This window comes from Protopterus annectens, chromosome 2.part1, assembly GCF_019279795.1.
Source record: "Protopterus annectens isolate FY-2018-M chromosome 2.part1, PAN1.0, whole genome shotgun sequence".
In the NCBI taxonomy this organism is placed as follows: domain Eukaryota; kingdom Metazoa; phylum Chordata; order Ceratodontiformes; family Protopteridae; genus Protopterus; species Protopterus annectens.
The window spans coordinates 1,797,678,355-1,797,699,544 of record NC_056729.1 but is presented as its reverse complement, the minus strand read 5'-3'; the positions used below and the strand labels follow the sequence as shown (position 1 = coordinate 1,797,699,544).

General features: G+C 40.3%; 1 protein-coding gene across 1 annotated transcript in view; it reads left to right on the top strand.

The window, feature by feature from the left end:
* The window catches only part of LDLRAD2 (low density lipoprotein receptor class A domain containing 2), a 367,903-nt gene that overhangs the window by 247,077 nt on the left and 99,636 nt on the right, over positions 1-21,190 (top strand). Inside the window, exon 3 of the mRNA XM_044063239.1 lies at positions 12,084-12,233. Within this exon, the coding sequence (XP_043919174.1) occupies positions 12,084-12,233 (150 nt within the window). The remainder of the gene's footprint in view (positions 1-12,083; positions 12,234-21,190) is intronic.

The following is a 21,190-nucleotide window of genomic DNA, read 5'->3' as shown; positions in this document are numbered from 1 at the left end:
TTTTCTTTTGTGATTAGGGGAGATAATCTGTATTCTTATGTGTACTCATATGGAGCTTTCCTTTTTCATGTATTTTGTGTATGATGAATGGATGCATTCATAGATATTCCTTTGGGTTTAACCATAATATTTTTTTTACTTATGTATTTCTTTTTCTTTCCTATTATGTTTCCTCTCATACAGGGCTATGGCACCCATGACATCTGCACCCTGTAAACTGCCATACACCGACGCTGAGAATGATTTGATCATTCAGGCCCTACATTGCCATAGGTCATTCCTTTTACAGAGAGGCAGGTGAGACAAGTTCTCCCTTGACCATATCTGTAAGCAGGTGGTGAATGATGTGAATGCAGTGGAATGCCATGAGTGTACATATTCCAAAACATGACATAGGCCCAGTGTTATGATTATGGTGGCTAGATGCTGGGCAACTGCAATTGCTTGTGAATGTATGGCTATGATGGGCAATCCTCCTACCAAGGTACCACTGACTGAAACAGAAGTGTTCCTGTCCACTGTCAGAAAATTCAGACAGCTCATTGCAGGGTTTACACAGAATTCTTGATGTTGGGTCTGACATGGAAGACAAAACAAGTGTGTCTACTGCAGAACTTCCAGGTATGCTATATAATTAAATAACTGTCATTGTATACATAGGTTCATAGGAGAGGAGCAATTTAAGCCTAGCCAATAACCTGAGGTCAGAATGAAACCCTGCACCTTGTGTCTATAAGGTGAAGGCTTTAACCATTATGACAAACCCACCTACACACACACACACACACACACACACACACACACACACACACACACACACACACACACACACACACACACACACACACACACACACACACACACACACACACACACACACACACACACAAAAAAAAAGAGAGAGAGATAGACATGGAGGGACAGAAGAGACATAAAAGGAGAGGGAGAAGAAAGGGGGATTTGGGAAGTCCAATGGATGGTAAACATTTGTAGGAGAGGTGTCTTATTTTGCAGCTGTAAAGTAAATCATCTTCTGTTTCTTTTGTCATTTGCTTAGTGATGCTTTTCATCCCTGTTTCATCTCCCTTTTTGATATCTAGGCACATCTAGGTCTGCTATTGCATGGTCAGCTGCACATAGCAAGCATTCCTTCTGTAGTCTTATTAATGTCCAAAAGGTAGATATATGTGTAACTAAAAGTTACTTGATTTCATTCCATTAGCATATTTTAGTTTTTAGTGTATGTTTCAGGTTTGATCATTGTTTATTCTTTTATTTTGTGTTGCTTACTTGTTATCATAGGTGATCCTGCCAGTGGCATTGTGGAACTCCTGATACCTGATGTCAGAGTATCAGTAGTCCCTGATGATGATGATGAAGCGGCACAGTCTGGGGGTGCAGATAGTCACTGAGGTTGTGCCTCCAACATCTTCTGCCCCTATTTTGGACACAGTTAGTATGCCTACATATATCCATGACACAGAGATCTCAGACATTGGACAGATTGAGGATGACACAGTTAATGAGAATAGTGTGGTTACTCCAGCTGCAGAACTGGTTGATTCTTTCTATAGCCATCGTGAGGGCAAGGTACCACACAGGTGGGTTGGTACAGATGATCAAGAAGGTCTGCTGTCCACCCTCTTCCTGATGTTGCTGTGTCAGTAGGCACCACACAATGTATGTGTAGGGCTGTCATGGAGGCACAGGCATGTTCCACAAAGGCCTCAGAAGAGGTAGTGCAAGTACTAAACATCATGCATTCTGAGGTGCGAGACTGCGTGGACCATTTGGCTGACTCCTTGGACAGGATGAATGAAAGAGTGGATCAGGCAGTGTCTGTAATGGAACATCTGCTCGGGGGGTTTGGCATTCATGTGACCATAGAGCCACTACACCATCTGGTGAAAGATCTCGCTCCTGTACTGGCACTATTTCCACTGCTCCATTAGTGATTGCAGTGATGTGGTCAGCCATATGGTTATGGTCCTGGACATAGTCGTGATTAGAGCTCATCCAGCAGACATCATTCATATTCAGGTAGCACCCCAAATTGTAGAAAGGACCATGAAACTAGCAGTGCAACTCCTGGCAGTAGTAGTTCTTGTGGATGAGGGCAATGGCACAGAACCGATTAGTCTGTCATGCATGGCTCACACCTGTTTTGCATGCCAGAATGTACTTCTTGCACAGTGCTTGATTTTGTTCCTTCAAACACAGACATGTTCACCAAATACTTAACTATATCACCTCACACATACCCACCCAGACCACCCCACCACACACCTACACACACACAGACACACACACACGCACACACACACACACACACACACACACACACACACTACTTATTTAAGCTGTACTATTGACTGCTATACATATCTTGTTACTGGCTCTGCAAATTGGACACTTAAGGAATACATTTTTGTTTTACTTGCGCACACAGTTCTTTGGTGTTAGGCTTGACCATCTGCTCCCCTCTGCCCCCAACTCTGTGCAAGTGATGGTGACTCTGTCCTGCCACAATTCTTTGTGACTTCAGATTACATATAAGTCTGATGCACAGAGTGGATAATTAATGCTTGCTTACTCAGAATCTTCCCTTAATGTGAATGTATTGTAGAATAAATGTTTTTAATCATAGTTCATAATCAGTTGTGAAGATTGCTTCTGTAATTGTTGATCCTCGCTGTATTTCTGTTACTGTTCTTACTCATGCAGCCAAAGTAGATGTGTAAGTATTGCTCACTGTCATACCTATGCAAATGATGCTAACATTGACCTGCTCATTGGGTTATATGCAGTGGCCAACTGAAATGCTTGATGCACATTATTGGGTAAAATCCATACAGCTGTGGATTGCAAATATCACTCATAAGCTATTACTGACATTTCTGTACACCTGGGACATGTATATGAGAATTTGTATTACACAATAATCAGTTATATAACTATATTGTTTTTATATACAGGTTTCAGACTTACATTGGTAATAATGCTGATTTATCTCCCAGTGACTGCCACATCTTTGGAACAGGCTATCAGTTCATGTGAAACAGAGCACCTCTATGACACTGTTCAAGATGAACCTGGATGAGTAAATGGGGCACTATAAATTCTTACTGGGGATAGGGCCTACAATCTTCCTGGACATGGGCAGTCATCATTAAATGCAATCTTGGGTATTGACTAGCATTTCCATGGTATTACATTGGGATGAAATGGCTATGCTTAAATTGACCTCCGGGTCGATAGCTTAGTAATCTCCCATGATCCTATGATCCTATGAGATATGAGATGTTTCCTTGGAGGCAGGGGTTGCCTGTTCCTGATGCTAACACAATACAACTATTACATGGTTGAGTAAAGGTTGAGCAGTTTGGTAGGCATTGATTTTAATATTTGTATGTGCTAAGGCTGTTATTTTTTTCTTTAAGGTATTCACTGTGTGCTATCCTCTCCCTCTTAGTCTGAGCCATGGCATATTTTGCACACCTATGTCTGCCAGCAGCATCTGCAGCTGGTGGTTCTCCCTCAGACTCCACATCTGTATCTGCTGAAGTTGTTGGCCCTGCTTGTGGTATTGGGAACTGTGGACCTGCCCCTAGTTTTTCTTGTTGAGGCTGTTTCCTGAGAATTATATTGTGCAACATGGCACAGACTGTGAGTATTTCGGCAGAGGTTGCCGGGTCATACTGCAGGGCAACTTCTGAGGCATCTGTGACCTTGATTTAAGCAACTCAAATACGCATTCTATGATATTCAGTGTAAGCATGAGCATCGTTGTATCCTTGCTTTGTGGGGTTGTATGGGTTTTTTATAGGTATCATGAACCACAGTTCCAGCGCATAACCTGTATCTCTCACTAGATGATCTTGTGAAAAGTCACCCCTAGAAAACCTTGTGTAGAGCTCACATGTGTGCCATATGTGTGAGTCATGAAAATTACCTGGGTTACCTGCACTTACATGGCAGATGATCCCTTGGGCAATGCAGACAAGTTTATAGAGTGGCATTATTTCCTGTTAGCATACCTCCTTCCACACTGAATTGTTCTTTTATTTCTATGTGTGTGCAATCTATAGCACCCAAAACTTCAGGGATGTATGCTATTCCATAAAATTCCTGCATGATTATTGTTCTATCCTTTGGTGTGTGAAATGCTCACTTGCATGTTATAGCATTGTATTTAGAAGCTAATGTAAGATTCTAGAAGCTGAGGTCTGTGACACCCGTTATATATCCCCTGTGGATCTCTGGAAAGTACCTGTAGCTAGTATGCATAATACTACTCATACCTTTGCTTCCACTGGGATGGGGTCTCCATGATTTACCTTAGGCCTCAGGTGAGGGTGGCAGGGGTTGCATATTTCCTCTAGTGTTTCCATGTCCACCTGATATTGTTCTACAATTTCTGTGTCATGCAGTCCATGGTAAGTTTAAACACATTTCTTCTTCTTTGCCAAGGTCTGGTAGCAGCAGCACCTTGAATTAATGCAACTGCTAAGATGTTTTTTTTCTAAGTGTAATTGTGGCTGTAATCCAAAGAGTTCTGGATTTCAAGGCAAATGACTACACTGAGTTTACATGATTCCTTTATAGATTCGTGAATTGCTACACCATGTTCAGTATCCTTTATTGAAGAGATTATGTTACTCATTTTGTGATCATCAGCATATTTGGTTATCCAATGCTCCATTTCCCACTTGTGCATCTGAGGAAAAAAGGTTCCTTATTAAATCAGCGAATGCTTAAAATAACGAACGCTGTTTAATTGAACCTGTGTGTTCTAAATGGCAAAATCCCGAAAGCACGGAACAGTGATTTTTTTTTTCACCAGGGAAAAAAATCACTGGGCTGTTTTCGGGACTTTGCCATTTCCTTCACTATGGTTTGATCTCGGAGTTGGTATATTTAAGTGGGGGGGGGGGCAAAGCCCCCCAGTTTATTTTGTGTTTTTTTTTTTTTTTTTTATGGAGCAGTGATTTTTTTTCCCTGGGAAAAAACTCATTGTTCTGTGTGTTCGGCATTTTGCTGTTTCGACATTTTAGGATCGATTATACAGTGTTCGCTATTTTAAGCATTCACTGTTATAATATAGACCCAGAAAGCATAGTCCAAAAAAGAAGAGACCCCAGAAGTCGCAGTTCAGAGCACTGAGAGACACCACAGGTAGCCCTTTTTGGGATAATCAGGAAGCTCCCCACCCAAATTATGTCATTTTACAAAGCAGAGTTTACCCAATGGATTACATGTATATTGGCATTTAATGTTTTTAAATTGTCAGTTGTCCCCATAATGTAGAGTAGTTTTAAAATCATTACAATGGTCAAGATAAGCAGCATGTACTGTCAACCCAAATGCTACTGTTCCATCTTCAAAAATTCAATGAGATTCAAAAGGTAGGATCTGCCCTTAACAAATCTAAACTGCTCATTTCTAACAGAAGTAGGCACCTGTGTTTAATTCTAAAGGGCATGTCTTATCACTCCAGGGGAAGTCATTAAGTCACTTTATACCTTAGTGATCCAAACCTTTGTTCAATTAAATGATGAATTTTATAACCTTTGAAGAAGCTACCTGGAAGCACTTACAAAGGTACAATGATTCCTTTCTTGAAGAGTAATTAGGCTGGAATACCAAATTACTGAGGAAGTCTTCAAGAACTGCCATTGCATTCTGTTTGTTTTACATTACTTAGAGGTGACCTGCGCTTCGTCCATAAGGCAGTATTTAATTATGTTCTATTTAAAACCATCTGCCTCCTTGATAAGAGATAATTTATAATAAGTCAGCTTTGATTTCAACACACAAAGACATCTTGTATTGTTATTAGTTTGTGTGATGTATAATAAATTGAATTATTTGAAAAGTAAAATGATCAAGGAAATATTATTTTTAATAGATTTTCTGTAATTAAATTAATTAAATGCATTCAGGAATGTCCTTTTCTTGTACTCCCCTGAGTTTTGGTTGGGACTCAGTTGACGCTGGCTATTACCAATTGAGTTAGAATTGCTACATATCCATTACCCGAACACTAAACATTCTCAGTTTCTGATGTTGAACCTTGTTTTAATAGCTAGTGTGATGAGAGAGGACCTGAGCAGGCATTACTGCAGTCTTAGATAACTTCAGCATGTAGCTCACCAATTTATTTTTACTTTTGTAATCATTTCACTTTGATTTTCACCTGCTCATAATGCTGCTCTGTTTATATGACAAGAGATCATAGGAAGGCATGAAGTCCAGGAGACCATTAACGAGCCTTCTCACATGCACAGTTGCCCAAAAAACACTTTCTGGATAAGTGACTTGCACATGTTTACACAGCAGGCAAATGAAGGAATCGAACTCTGTACCAGAGGAAGCAGCTTGCAATCAGTTCACAGGCTTAATCCTCTTTGACAACTGTCAGACTTGTTTTGACAATATAAGTAGACTGGGGGTAATCCTGTCTATTTCCTCATTTAACTGTACAGCCAAGGAGAGAAGCCCATTTACTGGCAATTAACTTTTTTTGGGTGCTAATACATTTGGGAGTTGACGTATAACAAGGAGAAGATGATACTTTTGCAGGTGTTTGTGTACAAAAAATGTACTTAGTCACAATGTTGGCAACTACTGAAGCAGTTTATATGAGGGTTCTAAATGGTTAATGATAAATTCAAAAGTTAGTGTATTTTCTTATGTCTGTCTACTGTTTGTGAATACAAATGGAAAACATGAGATAAGAAGTAACAGGAATAACCCATAACTTACAGAAAATATAGAAGCTAACTTGTATGTCAGCTTTTTCAAAACTAGATCTGTAATTAACTATTAAAAAGGGAATCAGTATTCAATGGTTTATACAGGCCATCAAGCCCTTTCCAATTAAATGATGGCGTTGCTTAGCTAAATTGGTAGCTAACCAAGTAAGACATATAGCTATTTGAGCCTATGGCCTTTCTAATTTTTACTTTCTGAAATAACACAAGTACTATTTGTCATCAAGCATTGCTGGCTATAGCTTCCCAGGTAGTGGGGAGTTTCTGAATTAATTATATAAGAATCAGTTATCCTCACCTAATGGTATCATCCGATGCTGTGGCTTTATAGAAGGCCCTGGTGACAACTACCATAAAAAAATATCTCTTCAGACCAATGTCTTTAATAAATATTGTGCTTTCTTCAATGTTTTTTTAAGCAAGGTTATTGAGTAGATTGTCTATGTGCAACTTGAGTCCTATCTCACTGCTCATGAGTACATTTTAATTCACACATGCCATAGCACTAAGACTGCCCTTATTCATGTGGTCATCGCTGTCCTTATTGATGTAAACTAGAGCTGTCATTCAGTACTTGTCCTCTCTCAGCTGCAGTATCTCTCAGCTGCATGTGACAACATTGATTACATCATCCTGATCAAGCATTTAAGATATTGGCTGGCACTGTGGCATAGAGGCATAAAGCATTAAGTATGACCTAGGGGAAGCTGATTCTATTAGCAGTTCAGGTGTCTAAGGTGCTAATAGGGAGGAGTGGGCATGCCCATCCCACGGGAGGAGGGCGGGCACCTTAGAGCTCCCTGCAAATGATCCATGGTAGAGGATGGGGACATAGTGAATGGGGGTGGCCCACAGAGGGGAGTAGTCCTTAGTAGCATCAGGTGACTGCTGGGGTGGAGGTGGAATGAGGGTTGGTTATAACAACTTTCCTTAGGCCCTTAGTATCCTCTTTGCCCCAACCATTCAGAGAATGTACAGAGGTAATTGTTGGGGGTGGGTAGACATGACAAAGAACAGAGATACAGAAATGCACTGATAGTCAGAGCTGCATTGGAGGGGAGAAAAAAAAGCATTTAAGATCTGTTTTCATAGAGTAGTTTGCTTCATACTTTTTTGGCCATACACAAAAGTCAAGTTTGGGTATTTATACCTCTTCTCTATACTTCTTGATTGTGGAGTGACATTGGGCTCAATCTTGGGCCTTCTTTTATTCATGGTGTACATGCTTCTATTAGGAGATCTAATCATGGGTAGGGGATTAGCATATCTTTGCTATGCTGGTTACTTACACCCAGTTTTAAGTCTCATTTCTTCAAGGTGAAATGCCAGGTCTGTATATACTCATGACTTTCTCATTTTCAGTTGAACTTACAAATCTACAATACAGATGCCATGGCTTTTCATGCAACCTTGAGAGATCCCTTTACTCCTTTACTCACTGAATATATATTCTGCAAGGATAATAAGCTTGCGTTTGCCAAAAGGGTATAGGTTCATAGGTTGGTACTAGGCTATCCACCCAAGGGCCTATACAAGCCTAGCCATAACAATTCCCTGGCTATTTCTTCCCACAATATTTACTTCCCTGGATCCCTGTCTAGCAGGGAGACTGATGTGATCCCCGGGGTGAATTTACTATCTCCCATCCAATTGTCAAAGTTCCTTTTGAAGAGAGCCAAAGAGGTGCTCTGTTTGACATGTAGTCTATTCCAGAGTCTGGGGAGTCTCTGGGTCAGGGGAGTCTTTGGGTCAGGAACCTACCTCTCCAGCATGTTTTGTTTATTGTGATGACAAGGTTTAGATCCCTGGAGTGCGTGGCTCTAAGGGATTGGGATTTCTTTAAGTGTAGCATGTCCAACAGCTTTGGGTTTGACATGGCCTTGTATGTTAAGCAGAGATCGCCTCTGAGTAGACGATATGCGACAGAGTATAGCTGGAGTTTTTTTTAGATGGTCAGCATAGGGCATCTGCTTTAGGCCTGTGATTCTTTTAGTGAGGTATCTCTGTGGCCTTTCCAGTTGTTGCAGATGTCTTGAGGGGTACATACCAAATGGTCAAGTAATGATCTTGAACTCCCAGCTGACACTTTGGGATAAAGTGCATGCTGTTAAAACTCCCTGTTTTCACTTGAAGAACATCTCCAGGCTCAAGCACCTATTGTCTCCATCTGAACTCTCAGTAATCACCTGTCCCTAGTCTCCACCTACCTCAACTGCTGTAACAACCTTTACCTGGAACTGCCTGACTCTGAGCTTGACTACTTGTGGTTGGTGTAGAACTCTGAGGCCAGGCTACTTTTGGTACTTCCACATATCAACATATTGTTGTCTTGTTTCATATTCCATTAAAATTCTTGTTCTTAGTTTATTTGTCCATCCCTTGTACTTGAAGGAACTTGTGACACCAAAGTGAAACTCCTGGGTATGGCAAACGGCCACTCAGGGGCTGCTGAAAGTTCTTCAGGTGTATTTAGAACCACCTGGTGCTCGTTTGTTTACTTTACTGGCTCTGTATGTATGAAAACTAATGCCCCAATGGCTTTGGGTATGCCCTACCCAGAACAGTTTAGTCAGGACCCTCAAAACTCATTTATTTGTCCTTGCACTTGACAAGATAGTATGGTCTATTTTATATTTATTTTATTTACTTTTACCAGGTATTATCACTTGTCATAGGTGAATTTTATCTGTTCCTTTATTTTATTTGATCTTATTTGTTTGTATGGATGCTACTTGATTGCTCAGCGCTGATTTCTTGTATCTAGTGCTTTGGTTTAAAGTACCCAAATAAATTTGAAATTATAATTAAATATCATATCTTCACAGTATTATAGCATGTTAGATTGCTGCAATGCTACTGTGTCATTTAGATGTGTAGCGTGGTAATTGCAATCTGTATAACAGAATATCAAAGAAAAAATGAGAAGTCTTGTAAAACATGGAGATGGTATGTGACTCCCTTCAACCAACATTGTCAAACATCTGTTTTCTAGTCAGCTCCTATCTTTCTGAAGGTCTTTTCAGTTTTCCATTTTTGTATTATCAGACAATAAAGGTGGGTAATTTTCTATGGTTCTCTGGGTGCTGTTTAGTTCCATTTGTTTGTCCACTTGTGAGGTTTTCAGATGTGCTTTCCCTTTTTATGAGTATACTGCTATACATCTATTTATATACCTCTTGTCCTGTACCTACATCTATGTAATCACTGGCAAAGTTTCAGGCAAGCTTACCTATGCAATCATTTATATACTCTCAAGCTGACTTGACAATTCAGAAGAGACTCATGATATCCACTCCATAAACCTGCAATATTTTATGCCAAAGATTTAATGAAAATTAACAGAAGAAAGATTAGAAAAACCTATAGATTCTGTATTTATGGAGTCAAAATTAGGCAATAAGATATGTGATACCGAAAAGGAAGTCTAGTCTTAACCAAATCATGTGTACTTATAATATAATGTAAATACATGCTCATATGGATTCAGGATGCTTCATGGTTCTACAAGGTTAAGTACACTTGCCGTTTTTCCAGCGGCTAGGTATGTAGGGCATTGCGTGAGTGGAGAGCAATTTCATCTCTTTAGTCCAAGTAAATTCCAGTCTCTTGGAGATCTGACCGTGATGTATGCAGCAGTGGGGCAGTGGGAACATTGAGGCTGCTAAGGCTGGGAGAAAAAAATAGCAAAAAAAAAAAAAAATACTGTGCTGAAGAGCATAAGATCTCTGATACAGCTGCCTTACTTTAGGAAAACTATGGTAAAGAAAAAACTAATCCTAAAAGCAGTAGTAGTAACCAAATGTATTTAATTGCTTGTTAAGTGGTAAAGTGAATGATTCTTAGGGTAGCCTTTCCAATAACAATCCAGGTCAGTGAAAAAATTCATACAAACATAAACATGCAAATACTGTTAGAAACTTATATAGCTGTATATAATTTATGCAAACAAAACATCTAAATGTACAACCCTTTAGTAAATATATGAAACTGAGCGACTAAAATAATTTAAGTCTACCAAGGCAAAATATTTCAGAGAAGTGGAATATCAGGATAATAGTAAATGAATACTTAACTAAATCAGCAGAGCATTCCCAGGGGTTCTGTTCAAATTTTCCCCTGAGTATAAATTTCACCTCTGATCTTCCCTGGCCATCTGCTACAAGCTTGGTGGAACTAACCCAGCCAACAAATGTAAACAGTGCAAAGAATTGAGGATCTAAGCTGTTAATAAGCTGCTCTTTGTAGTCAAGGGTACAGGGTTTGATTGCAACCACCTTCATATGACTATTGTCTAATTCTGAGCAAATCATTTGACCACACAGCTCAAGGGTTGTCTGTGAAAAGGGGCACTTGTTCTCAGTCACTTACTCCTTTAAAAAATAATCTGTCAAATACAAAACAGCCATCTCAATACTGAGCTTGCATCCTAGAAATAATAAAAAATGCATATTGTATATGGTATGAGAGACAAATTGAACACACATCCCAACAAAAATGTCAATTCTCAACTACAAAAACAGTGAAGAAGGTTACTGAAAGTAAAAATTCTAGTCTGCAGTAACCGCTTGAAAAATGTTATATATATCTAACACCGAGGGGCAGTATTTTTCAATACGTTAATATTTCAACTGTCAGTTACACAACCTTTGCAAACACTGGGCTTGACAACACGGACTGCAATTATGCAGGCATCATTCAACAATGATTACTCTTCCTGTGATATTTTATTGCTTACTTGATGCAGAATCTGTATCATTTTAATACTGCCCCCTATCTGACAGGAGTACCCTGTGCAGTCATAGAATACATTCTCTATCTAAGGTAGAAACTTACCACTAACTAAGAAAAGGAGTAGTGTCACTTAACTTTCACTAGATTCTTCACAAACACATAAGTATGCAAATCTTTCCTATACACTTTAAAACACTTTTGCTTGGATCATCATGAATTACAGGAATGTGACAGCTGTTTGAGAACTCTTTCTGTAAGTCTCATTACTATGATGAAATTATGCTGGTAGTGGCTTTCAGCAAATCTGGACTTTGTCCCTTTTTTCACTGTTGTTGGTGTTTCTCTTGGATTTGCTGAAAATGACTCTCAATGATTTTCTTTTGGTATTGGGACTCAAATAAATATTGTTCACAGGTTCATCACCAACCCATGAAGTATATGTATACAAGTCTAAAATGCACCTTTTGCAAAAGGATAAACATTGCTAGAAGTCTTTGCAAGACAACTGACCCATGCGACAATAAGCTTGAGTATTTTGTGCTCTGTAGTTACTCACTGGATTATAATTTTGTTTTTCAGGGTCCAACTCCTCAAACTGCAGCAATGAATCCTACTTCCACTGTAGTAGTGGGAAGTGTATTCCAGCAAGCCTGGTCTGTGATGATACCGGCATTGATAACTGTGGCGATGGCAGCGATCAGTTACCACATCCACCATCTAACTGCAGAGGTTAGTAAAATAAATGAGGAACGGGAACTCACTTTATTGTCTTTTTTATGATTTTATTTTATTTGGAATTTCATTAACATTCACGCAGCTATTTTGAGGCACTGTACTGATGCTATCAGCTATGCCAGTGACTCTGGTTTGATTAGCAGTCTGGTTAATGGAGGACCAGCCTCAAACATGGAAATGGTTTGTGTGGCTCTAGTTAATCAATACATCTTAAGGGATTTGTAGTAAGATTCTGTGATGCCTGCGAGACCCCTTAGTGTAAGACAGTGGACTTGTATCAAGCAGGCAGTAGTAATAGGGGTGGTGGCATCAGCAGACATCAGTAGCAGATTGTGCATGTGGAAGCAGGAGAGCACATCCTTCACTGGGGAAGGGGAGGAGACTTCAGTGAGGCAGGCAGTAGTAATAGGGATGGTGGCATCAGCAGACATCAGTAGCAGATTGTGCATGTGGAAGCAGGAGAGCACATCCTTCACTGGGGAAGGGGAGGAGACTGCAGTGAGGCAGGCAGTAGTAATAGGGATGGTGGCATCAGCAGACATCAGTAGCAGATTGTGCATGTGGAAGCAGGAGAGCACATCCTTCACTGGGGAAGGGGAGGAGACTGCAGTGAGGCAGGCAGTAGTAATAGGGATGGTGGCATCAGCAGACATCAGTAGCAGACTGTGCATGTGGAAGCAGGGGAGCACATCTTTCACTGGGGAAGGGGAGGAGAATGCAGTGTAGAGCATAAATAATAAAACATGTTCCTACAGTGCAACAGCCACAGAGATTCCTTAATGTAGAATATGACCTTTGAAAGAACAAACATCATCATCCTCCTCCTCCTCAATCATGATCATCATCAACCCCCTTTTTCCAGTTTACTGCATGGGGTCAGGGTGTTGCATCAACTTTTGTCATCATTCTCAATTCAGTGGCACCCTCCTACCTTCAATAGATATGCCTGGCTGTCGTAGGTCTTCTCTCACAGAATCCAACTATCTCTTTGCTGGAGGTCCTCGTTTCCTCTTACCTTCTTCCTGTCTGCCCAAATCTTCTTCACCAGATTGTATTCTGCTTTCCTGCACATTTACCCAAACCACTGTAATCTATTCTCTGTGACCTTCTTTGCAAGTGAAGTTACTTGGACTTCTACACTGATGTCCATATTTCTTCATCTGCCTCACAATTTGCATCTTAATTCCTGTCTTGGATAATTCATCTTCATCACTTTTAGTTTACTCAACTGCTCTGCCCTCAGTGCCCAGGTTTCTATACCCTTCAGCAGTACTAGTTGCACCACTGTTTTATACAGCTTACTTTTCAGCTTCTTTAGCTTTCTCATGTCACAGACTACCCATCACCACTGTTTTATACAGTTTACTTTCAGCTTCTTTAGCTTTCTCATGTCACAGACTACCCATGACACTCTGTGCCAGTTGGCTACAGCCTCTCTGATTCTAGCTTTGACCTCCTCATTCAGACTTCCCTTTTCCTTAACCACCCCTCCCAGATACTTGAAACTGTTAACCTGTTCCACTATTCTTCCTTCTATCTCAGTTTTCAGCTTCTTCTGATTTTCCCTATTTACTGCCATTACAACTGTCTTATTTGCACTCAGTTTCATCCTGTGTGCTTTCAGTTTTGTATTCCGTTCTCAACCACTTACTGAAGTTCTTGCTCAGATTCTGCCTGTAATGTCGCAATATTTGCATAAAGCAGCTTTGTTTATCTGCCCCCTCTGAGCGGTCTGCTAATGTAGCCCATCACCAGTATGAAAACCAATGAGTCCAAAAACTCTTTGTACTTGTGTCATTGGGTCCTTGTACATAGCCTGAAATAATTCTTCCAACATTTCCAGGACTTCAAATCATCATAGCACTGTCCAAATCAGTTTTCTTTGGACCCTGTCATATGCTAGCCTAGGAATATCTAGTTGGACCTCATCCTCATCTGTAACTTCTTCTCAACTATCTGTCTCACTGCAAACATTGTGTTGCTTGTGCTGCATCCTGATCTGAATCAGAACTGCTCATCTCTCTTCTTACGTTTTACTATTCTCTGGATACATCTTTCTCTACATTTTGCTATGAGTACCGTCAGTAGCCATTTCTCCCCTATCTCACTCAACATCTTGACCATACCTGCTGTGACCTCATCTGAGCCTGCTGCTTTCCCTGGCTTCATTTTCCTTAGTGCTGTTCATACTTCTAAGGTGGGCTCCTCCTCTTCTTTCATCATAGGCTGTGTCTGGGTACTATAGCTTCTTTATGAAGGGTGTCTGACTATCTTCTTTATCTTTTCTGTCTTTGCCTTGTAACTTGATAGAGTTTCTATGTGCGATCTACCCAGTCACTTTCCGGAAGCTGGTAGTGTGCCTCTGATGTCTTCTTCTTTGCTACTGCAACTCTTTTCTTAGCTTCTTTGTTAGCCAAGCAGTACTCTTTCTTAACCTGGTCTGTCTTTTCTGTCTCCCACTTTTTCCTGCACTCCTTCTTTCTTTTGATGACTGGTTGGCATAACAGTCAAGGTCTTCTGACCTCTGGCCAATGCCCGTATGGAGTTTGCATGTTCTCCTTGGGTCTCTGTGTGGTTCGTCCCACCTCAGCTTCACCTAACAATGGAACTGTGGGCAGCAGCACCGACTTTAGATAGTGCCCTATAGGGGGAAGAGTTGGATAAACCGTCTGCTTTGGGCATCAACTGTGGTGCACAGTATCCGAGAACATGGATCACAGACTGCATGTTATGTCAGGGATAGCCACTGGGCAGTGTAAAATATGGTTGTACGTGATTTGCTTTTGTTGACTAATGTCACCAAATGGGCATGGATTTTTGCTGTTGATAAGTGAATTGAGGATCCAGCCTACTCTGACCTATGCCAGGGACCAGTGCTAACTGTGGGAGGGGTATATGTGCCCCTGTTGGCCAGTGTATGTTGGTCAATAAGCTATTGGCCAGCCAGTGTCCCATTGCCCAGCTTGGGTTACCTGAGATACCTCTGTTGAGCAAAGGCTGGACTTAAAACCAATCAACCTGCCAAACATGAACTAAGAATTGCTACAGTCAGTGTAGGCTCACTGACAGGCTGGATCTTGGCAGTGGATGACATGATGGTACAGAGGATGCTGGACATCCTATGCATCCAAGAGACAAGATGAAAGGGCAGTGCAGCAAAGAACTTGGCTTGGGGTCCAGAGTCTACTACACAGGAGGACAGACTAATAATGGTGTGAGAATTGTAGTGAGGGAAGCTTTAGAAGACAGTCAGGATGTCATCAGAATTATAGATTCATCGGAGATTACTAGCCTAATGGCTCAAGAGCCCTTACAGACCTAGACAGTTTTTACCCAGATTTTACCCAATTTTCTATCCCTAGGGGGAAGATAACAAGGGTCAGCAGGTAGGGTTTTGACAATTTTTACTAACTGCCTCTGTCCATAAGGGATATGAGCACCACCCCAGGAGTGAATTTGCGATTTCCCAACCTTTGGTCCAGCTTGTGCTTGAAGATGGCCAGGGGAAGGGCTCTGCTTCACGTGAATAGGAAGCCTATTCCAGCGGACGGGCAGTCTCTGGGACACATATCTGTCTCACCTGTCTATTCAGTTAGTGACAGACTCATGGAAATCAGAGTCCAGTATAGGGGTAGGGCACTATTCATAATCTCACCCTATTCCCAACAGCAGGGTTGTTATAGTAAAGAAACGGGTGCATTCAGACAGCAGTTTCAGGACCTAATAGATAAAGCAGGACAACATGAATTGGTGCTGAATACACATATCACAGAAAATAGAACAGGACATAAGGACTGCCTTGGTCCACAGGGGTTGGGCAACAGGAATAAAGAATAACAGGCCATTCTAGACTTCTGTTTTGCAAATGGATTGATAGTGGCCAACATACGGTTCAACAAGAGAGACTTTCACAACATCACATACAAGAGTGGTCAATATGCAACTCAGGTAGACTTCCTCCGAGTAAGGAAAGGGCACTGGGGTAGAATCCATGATTACAAAGTCATTCCGAATGAAATAGTCTGTCCACAGCATAAATCACTGGTTGCTACAATCAGCTGCAAGCAGTGGTCAGGGAATGCTATGAGTTCAATAGAGACTAGGCTGAAGACCTGGATGTTGACTGGAGAGAAATCACAAGAGTTCAATGAATTACTCAGGGCTTTAGCACATCAGGAAGAAGAGAAAATAGGTGGAGCTGAAGAAGAATGGCAGCTCCTCAAAACAGCACATGTGAGGAGTACAGAACATATATGTGGATGAGCCAGATATGGAAATAAGGTGCATAAGGAAAGTTGGTGGTGAAATGCAGAAATGTGCATTCAGGTCCCCTGTTATCAGCATTGACTCGTTGTCCCACTTTATCTAATAGGTGCTCTGCTACTGCTGCCTGAATTTACTCTTTTCCTTGATATCACAAGCTGCTAAGGAACATAAACTGAGATTACTGCCCTGTCTTTACCCCGATAGGGCAAAGCTGTTAGTGGTGGACAGTGCCTAGATCCCAGTGACTTTGCTTATATTAATTTCACTAATTTCAAGTGGTAGATCTACTGGTTTTGCAAACTGCAGTTAGATGCTGACAAGCAAAACTCTCTTACAACATTTCATTTGACTGCATAGGGCATGATTAGTTTAAGGCTAAAAGTAATTTTCAGGCTTACCAACTGGAGCTGATTTAAAAAACAGTTTGAATCACTTTATGTACTACTTATACTATACTTTTAGTGTCTGTTTCTATATCTTGTACAGTAAGTGAGTGACACAGTTACCTGACCATACTATTGCACTTTCCCATTTGACCACTGCAAATATAAGCAAAAGGGTATTGATATAGTGCAAGGTTTGATTTCCCCAGCATCCATTGTCTAACCGTGTTATTTTAAATGAGCCACTTAACCAGACACCACTCCTGGGCTAAGTCTGAAAATGTCCCATGAAGATCAGTGTTTTACCCGGAAAACAAATACAAATCAACCAGTCAATCAATAAATAGATATCTAATCATTTTACTGGGTACTACACCCCTACCCCAACTCTCTCATTCCTAGATGATATGCACCCATCTCCTCAAACTCTAAACATACTACCTCTGTGTCTGCACCAATTTGGAGAAAAGGGTGGTGAAGGGGGTGCAACCGTTACAATAACAAATATATGTGAGAGTGTGTGTGTGTGTGTGTGTGTGTGTGTGTGTGTGTGTGTGTGTGTGTGTGTGTCTGTGTCTGTGTATCTGTGTGTTTACGTATTATCCCACAATGGTCTAATTTACATTTGGCATTAGTATAGTGTTGCTCAGGATACAGGGCACAAAAGTAGCCAGAGGCATTCTTCAAAGTGGATTCAAATTTGTAGGGGTGGAACTACATCTTTTCTTTTGTGTTTTAGTACTGCTGTTAAAATAACTGGTGTATTACACTAGCTTTGCATATAGTGCAGGCTTGTAATACTGAATGTAAATGAACATGTGCCGTACTTTTCCACCACCATTCATGAAAATGCTGTTGCAGCAAACAGAGCTTAAACAGTGGCTAAGAAAAGAAGAAGACATGTTTTTTTTTTGTTTTGTTCTTATGATACAAACCCTGAAAATATTTTGCAACAACAATGTTACTGGTACGTCTTGTATTTATTTATAACCTAGGCATTCTTGTTTTCTAAGATTGTAAGACTTATTTACCATCAGCATCCCCGATGGTGGTGTTAAAATGACAATCTAGAGGGCTGCCCCTTCCCCTTCATTCTCTCAGAATGACAGTTATCATAGGTGTATATTCCCTCAGGTAAGAGGTGGCATTATTTAAGGTAGACAGTCCAAGGAGCCTAGTCATACCAACAAGCATATCTACACACCATTATCCTAGACAAAGCACTAATCTACATGGACCTTTATCAGACTCAACCAAGGAGCACTGTCTGTTAAGTGACTTAATCAGGTTTACACAGGAGGCAAATGGGGACTGTGGGAATCAAACCATGGACTACAGGAAGCAATTAAGTGTTCATTCTTGTCCTTGGTTAGATTCCTTTAATCTCCCATTGCAAGTCATATGACTGAGGACATTGTTAACCAAACAGAGATAGAATGTGACTACTGAAAAGAGGAACCTGTGCCCAGTGCACTTTTCTGGTTAACGAACAAATGAAACAAAACTAAATGATGTCATGATAATATCCTGTGTCCCTGTTAATTGTAATAACGGACATAGGAATTCTGCAAATCTTTTTGTCAAAACATAATCTACTAGCAACTCTAGTATGTTGACAAGGAGGAAAACACAAGAAATATTTTTGTGAAGGGACTGCAGTGGGCTAGACTGCCTCCTTCTACCCCCCCTCCACCCCAGCATGGGTCCAGCATTGGCTTCTCATCCCCTCCCCCATCCTCACTGACCTTTTGCAGCTGGGTCACTAGCTAATCCCAGGTTATCTGAATTTCAGTCACGGCTTTAACCTTCCGTGCCACAGTGCCAGCCTATAAATTGTTTACTGATTGATTAACTTGGAAATTAACCCAGGTCATAGTCATTAACTTTAATAAACTTGAAATTAATAGATATGGTATTTAAAGCAGACTAGAAAATTCTATCATCAAGCCTGGCTTGGAAAATCATATCATCAAGCAAGGCTCTTCAAGTGGTTTTGAAAACAGGTTTTCAGTATCTAATTTCTGGTTTGGGGGAGGGCAAAACAGTTATGTCTACTATGCAGGGGAATGTGCCCCTATAATCCTTATTATGTATTACTACTTCAAGGCAGTAGTATTTGGAGTTCAGTTCAATGACTGTCCTGTTAGAAGTGGTCTTTGTTCTATCCATGATATGAATGTTGTTTATATCCTAAAAAGTAGAACAATTTCTGATCATCTCTTCTTACTACCATGATTTGCATTATATTTTACTTTATCAATGACATGGTATATTTATTTTAATTATTTTTAACTTTTGACATAAACTAGGTTAATCTGTTAAATGTTACAACAGCTATGAAAAAGAAAACAACTAGAAAGTTCATATAGTAGTTGTTTTCAGCTCTGAAGTTTACAGCAGTGACCTGGCAACCACCAAATGTAATATTTTCATTAGTTAACAATATGTGGAAGTTTAGTCCCTTTTCACAAAATTACACAACTGTTTTTGGAGTGTGAGGTACAGAATGAGACTGGATTAGAGCAGGAGTGCATTATTCAGAATGAAGGAAAGGGATGATCTTAACTAAAGAAATACCAGGGCAAAATAGAATGAAATGCCTATTAGGTCATAGGAGGTTGTGAAATTGACTCCTCACTTGTAGCATTGATGGCCCAAAGTTGCTATAGCATTGTAGTAATTAAAGAGTAAACAAAAAACATGGCTGAGGTGTCAACGCATCATGGCCTGTGTGGTACTGTGGTACAGGAATAAGTGGGACAGACAGAGAAAAGGCAGAATACTTCTCTTTATAATGTAATTATTTAAGTCAACCCACATGATGGATAAGCAATGAAACAAAGTATTACTTCTGATCACCATGGATATAGGTTCTGTAACCCCAATCTAAGCAAGTCACATTTAAAGCCTTCAAGGGTAGGGATAATGGAGGAAGAAATGATAAAAGGAAATCATAAATTACAGAAAGGAAGATATGTTATTGCCAAGGCCCTGAATATGTCATAGTTTAGCTGGTTTACCTTAAAATGAGAACTGTAACTTCTCAAGATGGACCACTCTTGAACCTGAGACTTTTAAAATGAGGTGGAGGGCAACAGAGACAAAACCTCAGATTTGTAAGTCACTAACCATTTGAGAAGTGCAAATGTAGTGTGTTCTTTAAGGTAGATATAATGTTAAAGTATCATTTATTTATTTATTTTACATTTATTATTTATTTATTTTACATTTGTTGACCGGGCTAGTCTAGCTGGATATATGTCCATTTTCAGTAGAGGCCCGGGGAGAAAAGCTCCACAAAAAGATGGGTTTATATAATCAAGAGTTGTTATACATTCAAATCAGAAATATTATACAAAAGGAAGGTGTTACAAAAAAAAACTGGTTCATAAGCATTACCAAGAAAAAGACTTTGCAATACTTGAAATAAAATTGCAAGAAAATTTTTTTTTTTTTTTTTATCAGATTTTAAACAGTTTTATTTTAATCATAGGATCATAGGAGGTTACTAGGCTAATGGCCCTGGGGCCCTTACAAGCCTAGCCAAGAGTTTATCCCCAAAAAATAAACCTCAGTCAGTACCTGTCGCCCCTGTCAGTGAGGGGCAAAGTTGGAACCCCTGGGACAAATTTGTGGTTTCCCATCCACTCATCAAGGTTGCGCTTGAAGAGGGTCAGCAAGGTACTCTGTTTGACGTGTATGGGAAGTCTATTCCAGAGACGGGGCAGCCTCTAGGAGACAAACCTGTCTCTCTAGCAGGTTTTGTTGTAGTCAAATATTAGATTTAGGCCTATTGAGTGGGTAATGCGTGAGGAGTTAGACTAATGGATATGGAGCATCTGTAGTAGGTCAGGGTCCGATATTGCCTTGTAGGTGAGACAAAGACCACCTCTGAGCAATCTGTATGATACCAAGTAAATTGATAGTGATTTGAGCCTGTCCACATAAGACAGGTGTTGGAGGCCATGGATTCTCTTTGTGAGGTATTTCTGTGGCCTTTCCAGTTGGTGCAGGTGTTTGGATAGGTACATACCAAATGGGGCATTATACTCAATTATAGATCTAATGAAAAAGGAGTACAGAGAGGTAACAACCTCCTTTTTTTCTGGATGCAATCCCTTTACTTATGAGATAAACCAAGTAGAAGGCTTTTCTGACCACTGCCGCCACATGATGGTCGAATGTGAGATTGTTGTCAACCTGAGTACCCAGGTGTCTCACCACGGGTTGTGTGCTAAGGAGGTTGCCGTTGATGTGGCAATCAGTAGGGGCCGTGTTTTTGTCGATTGGTATGACAATACA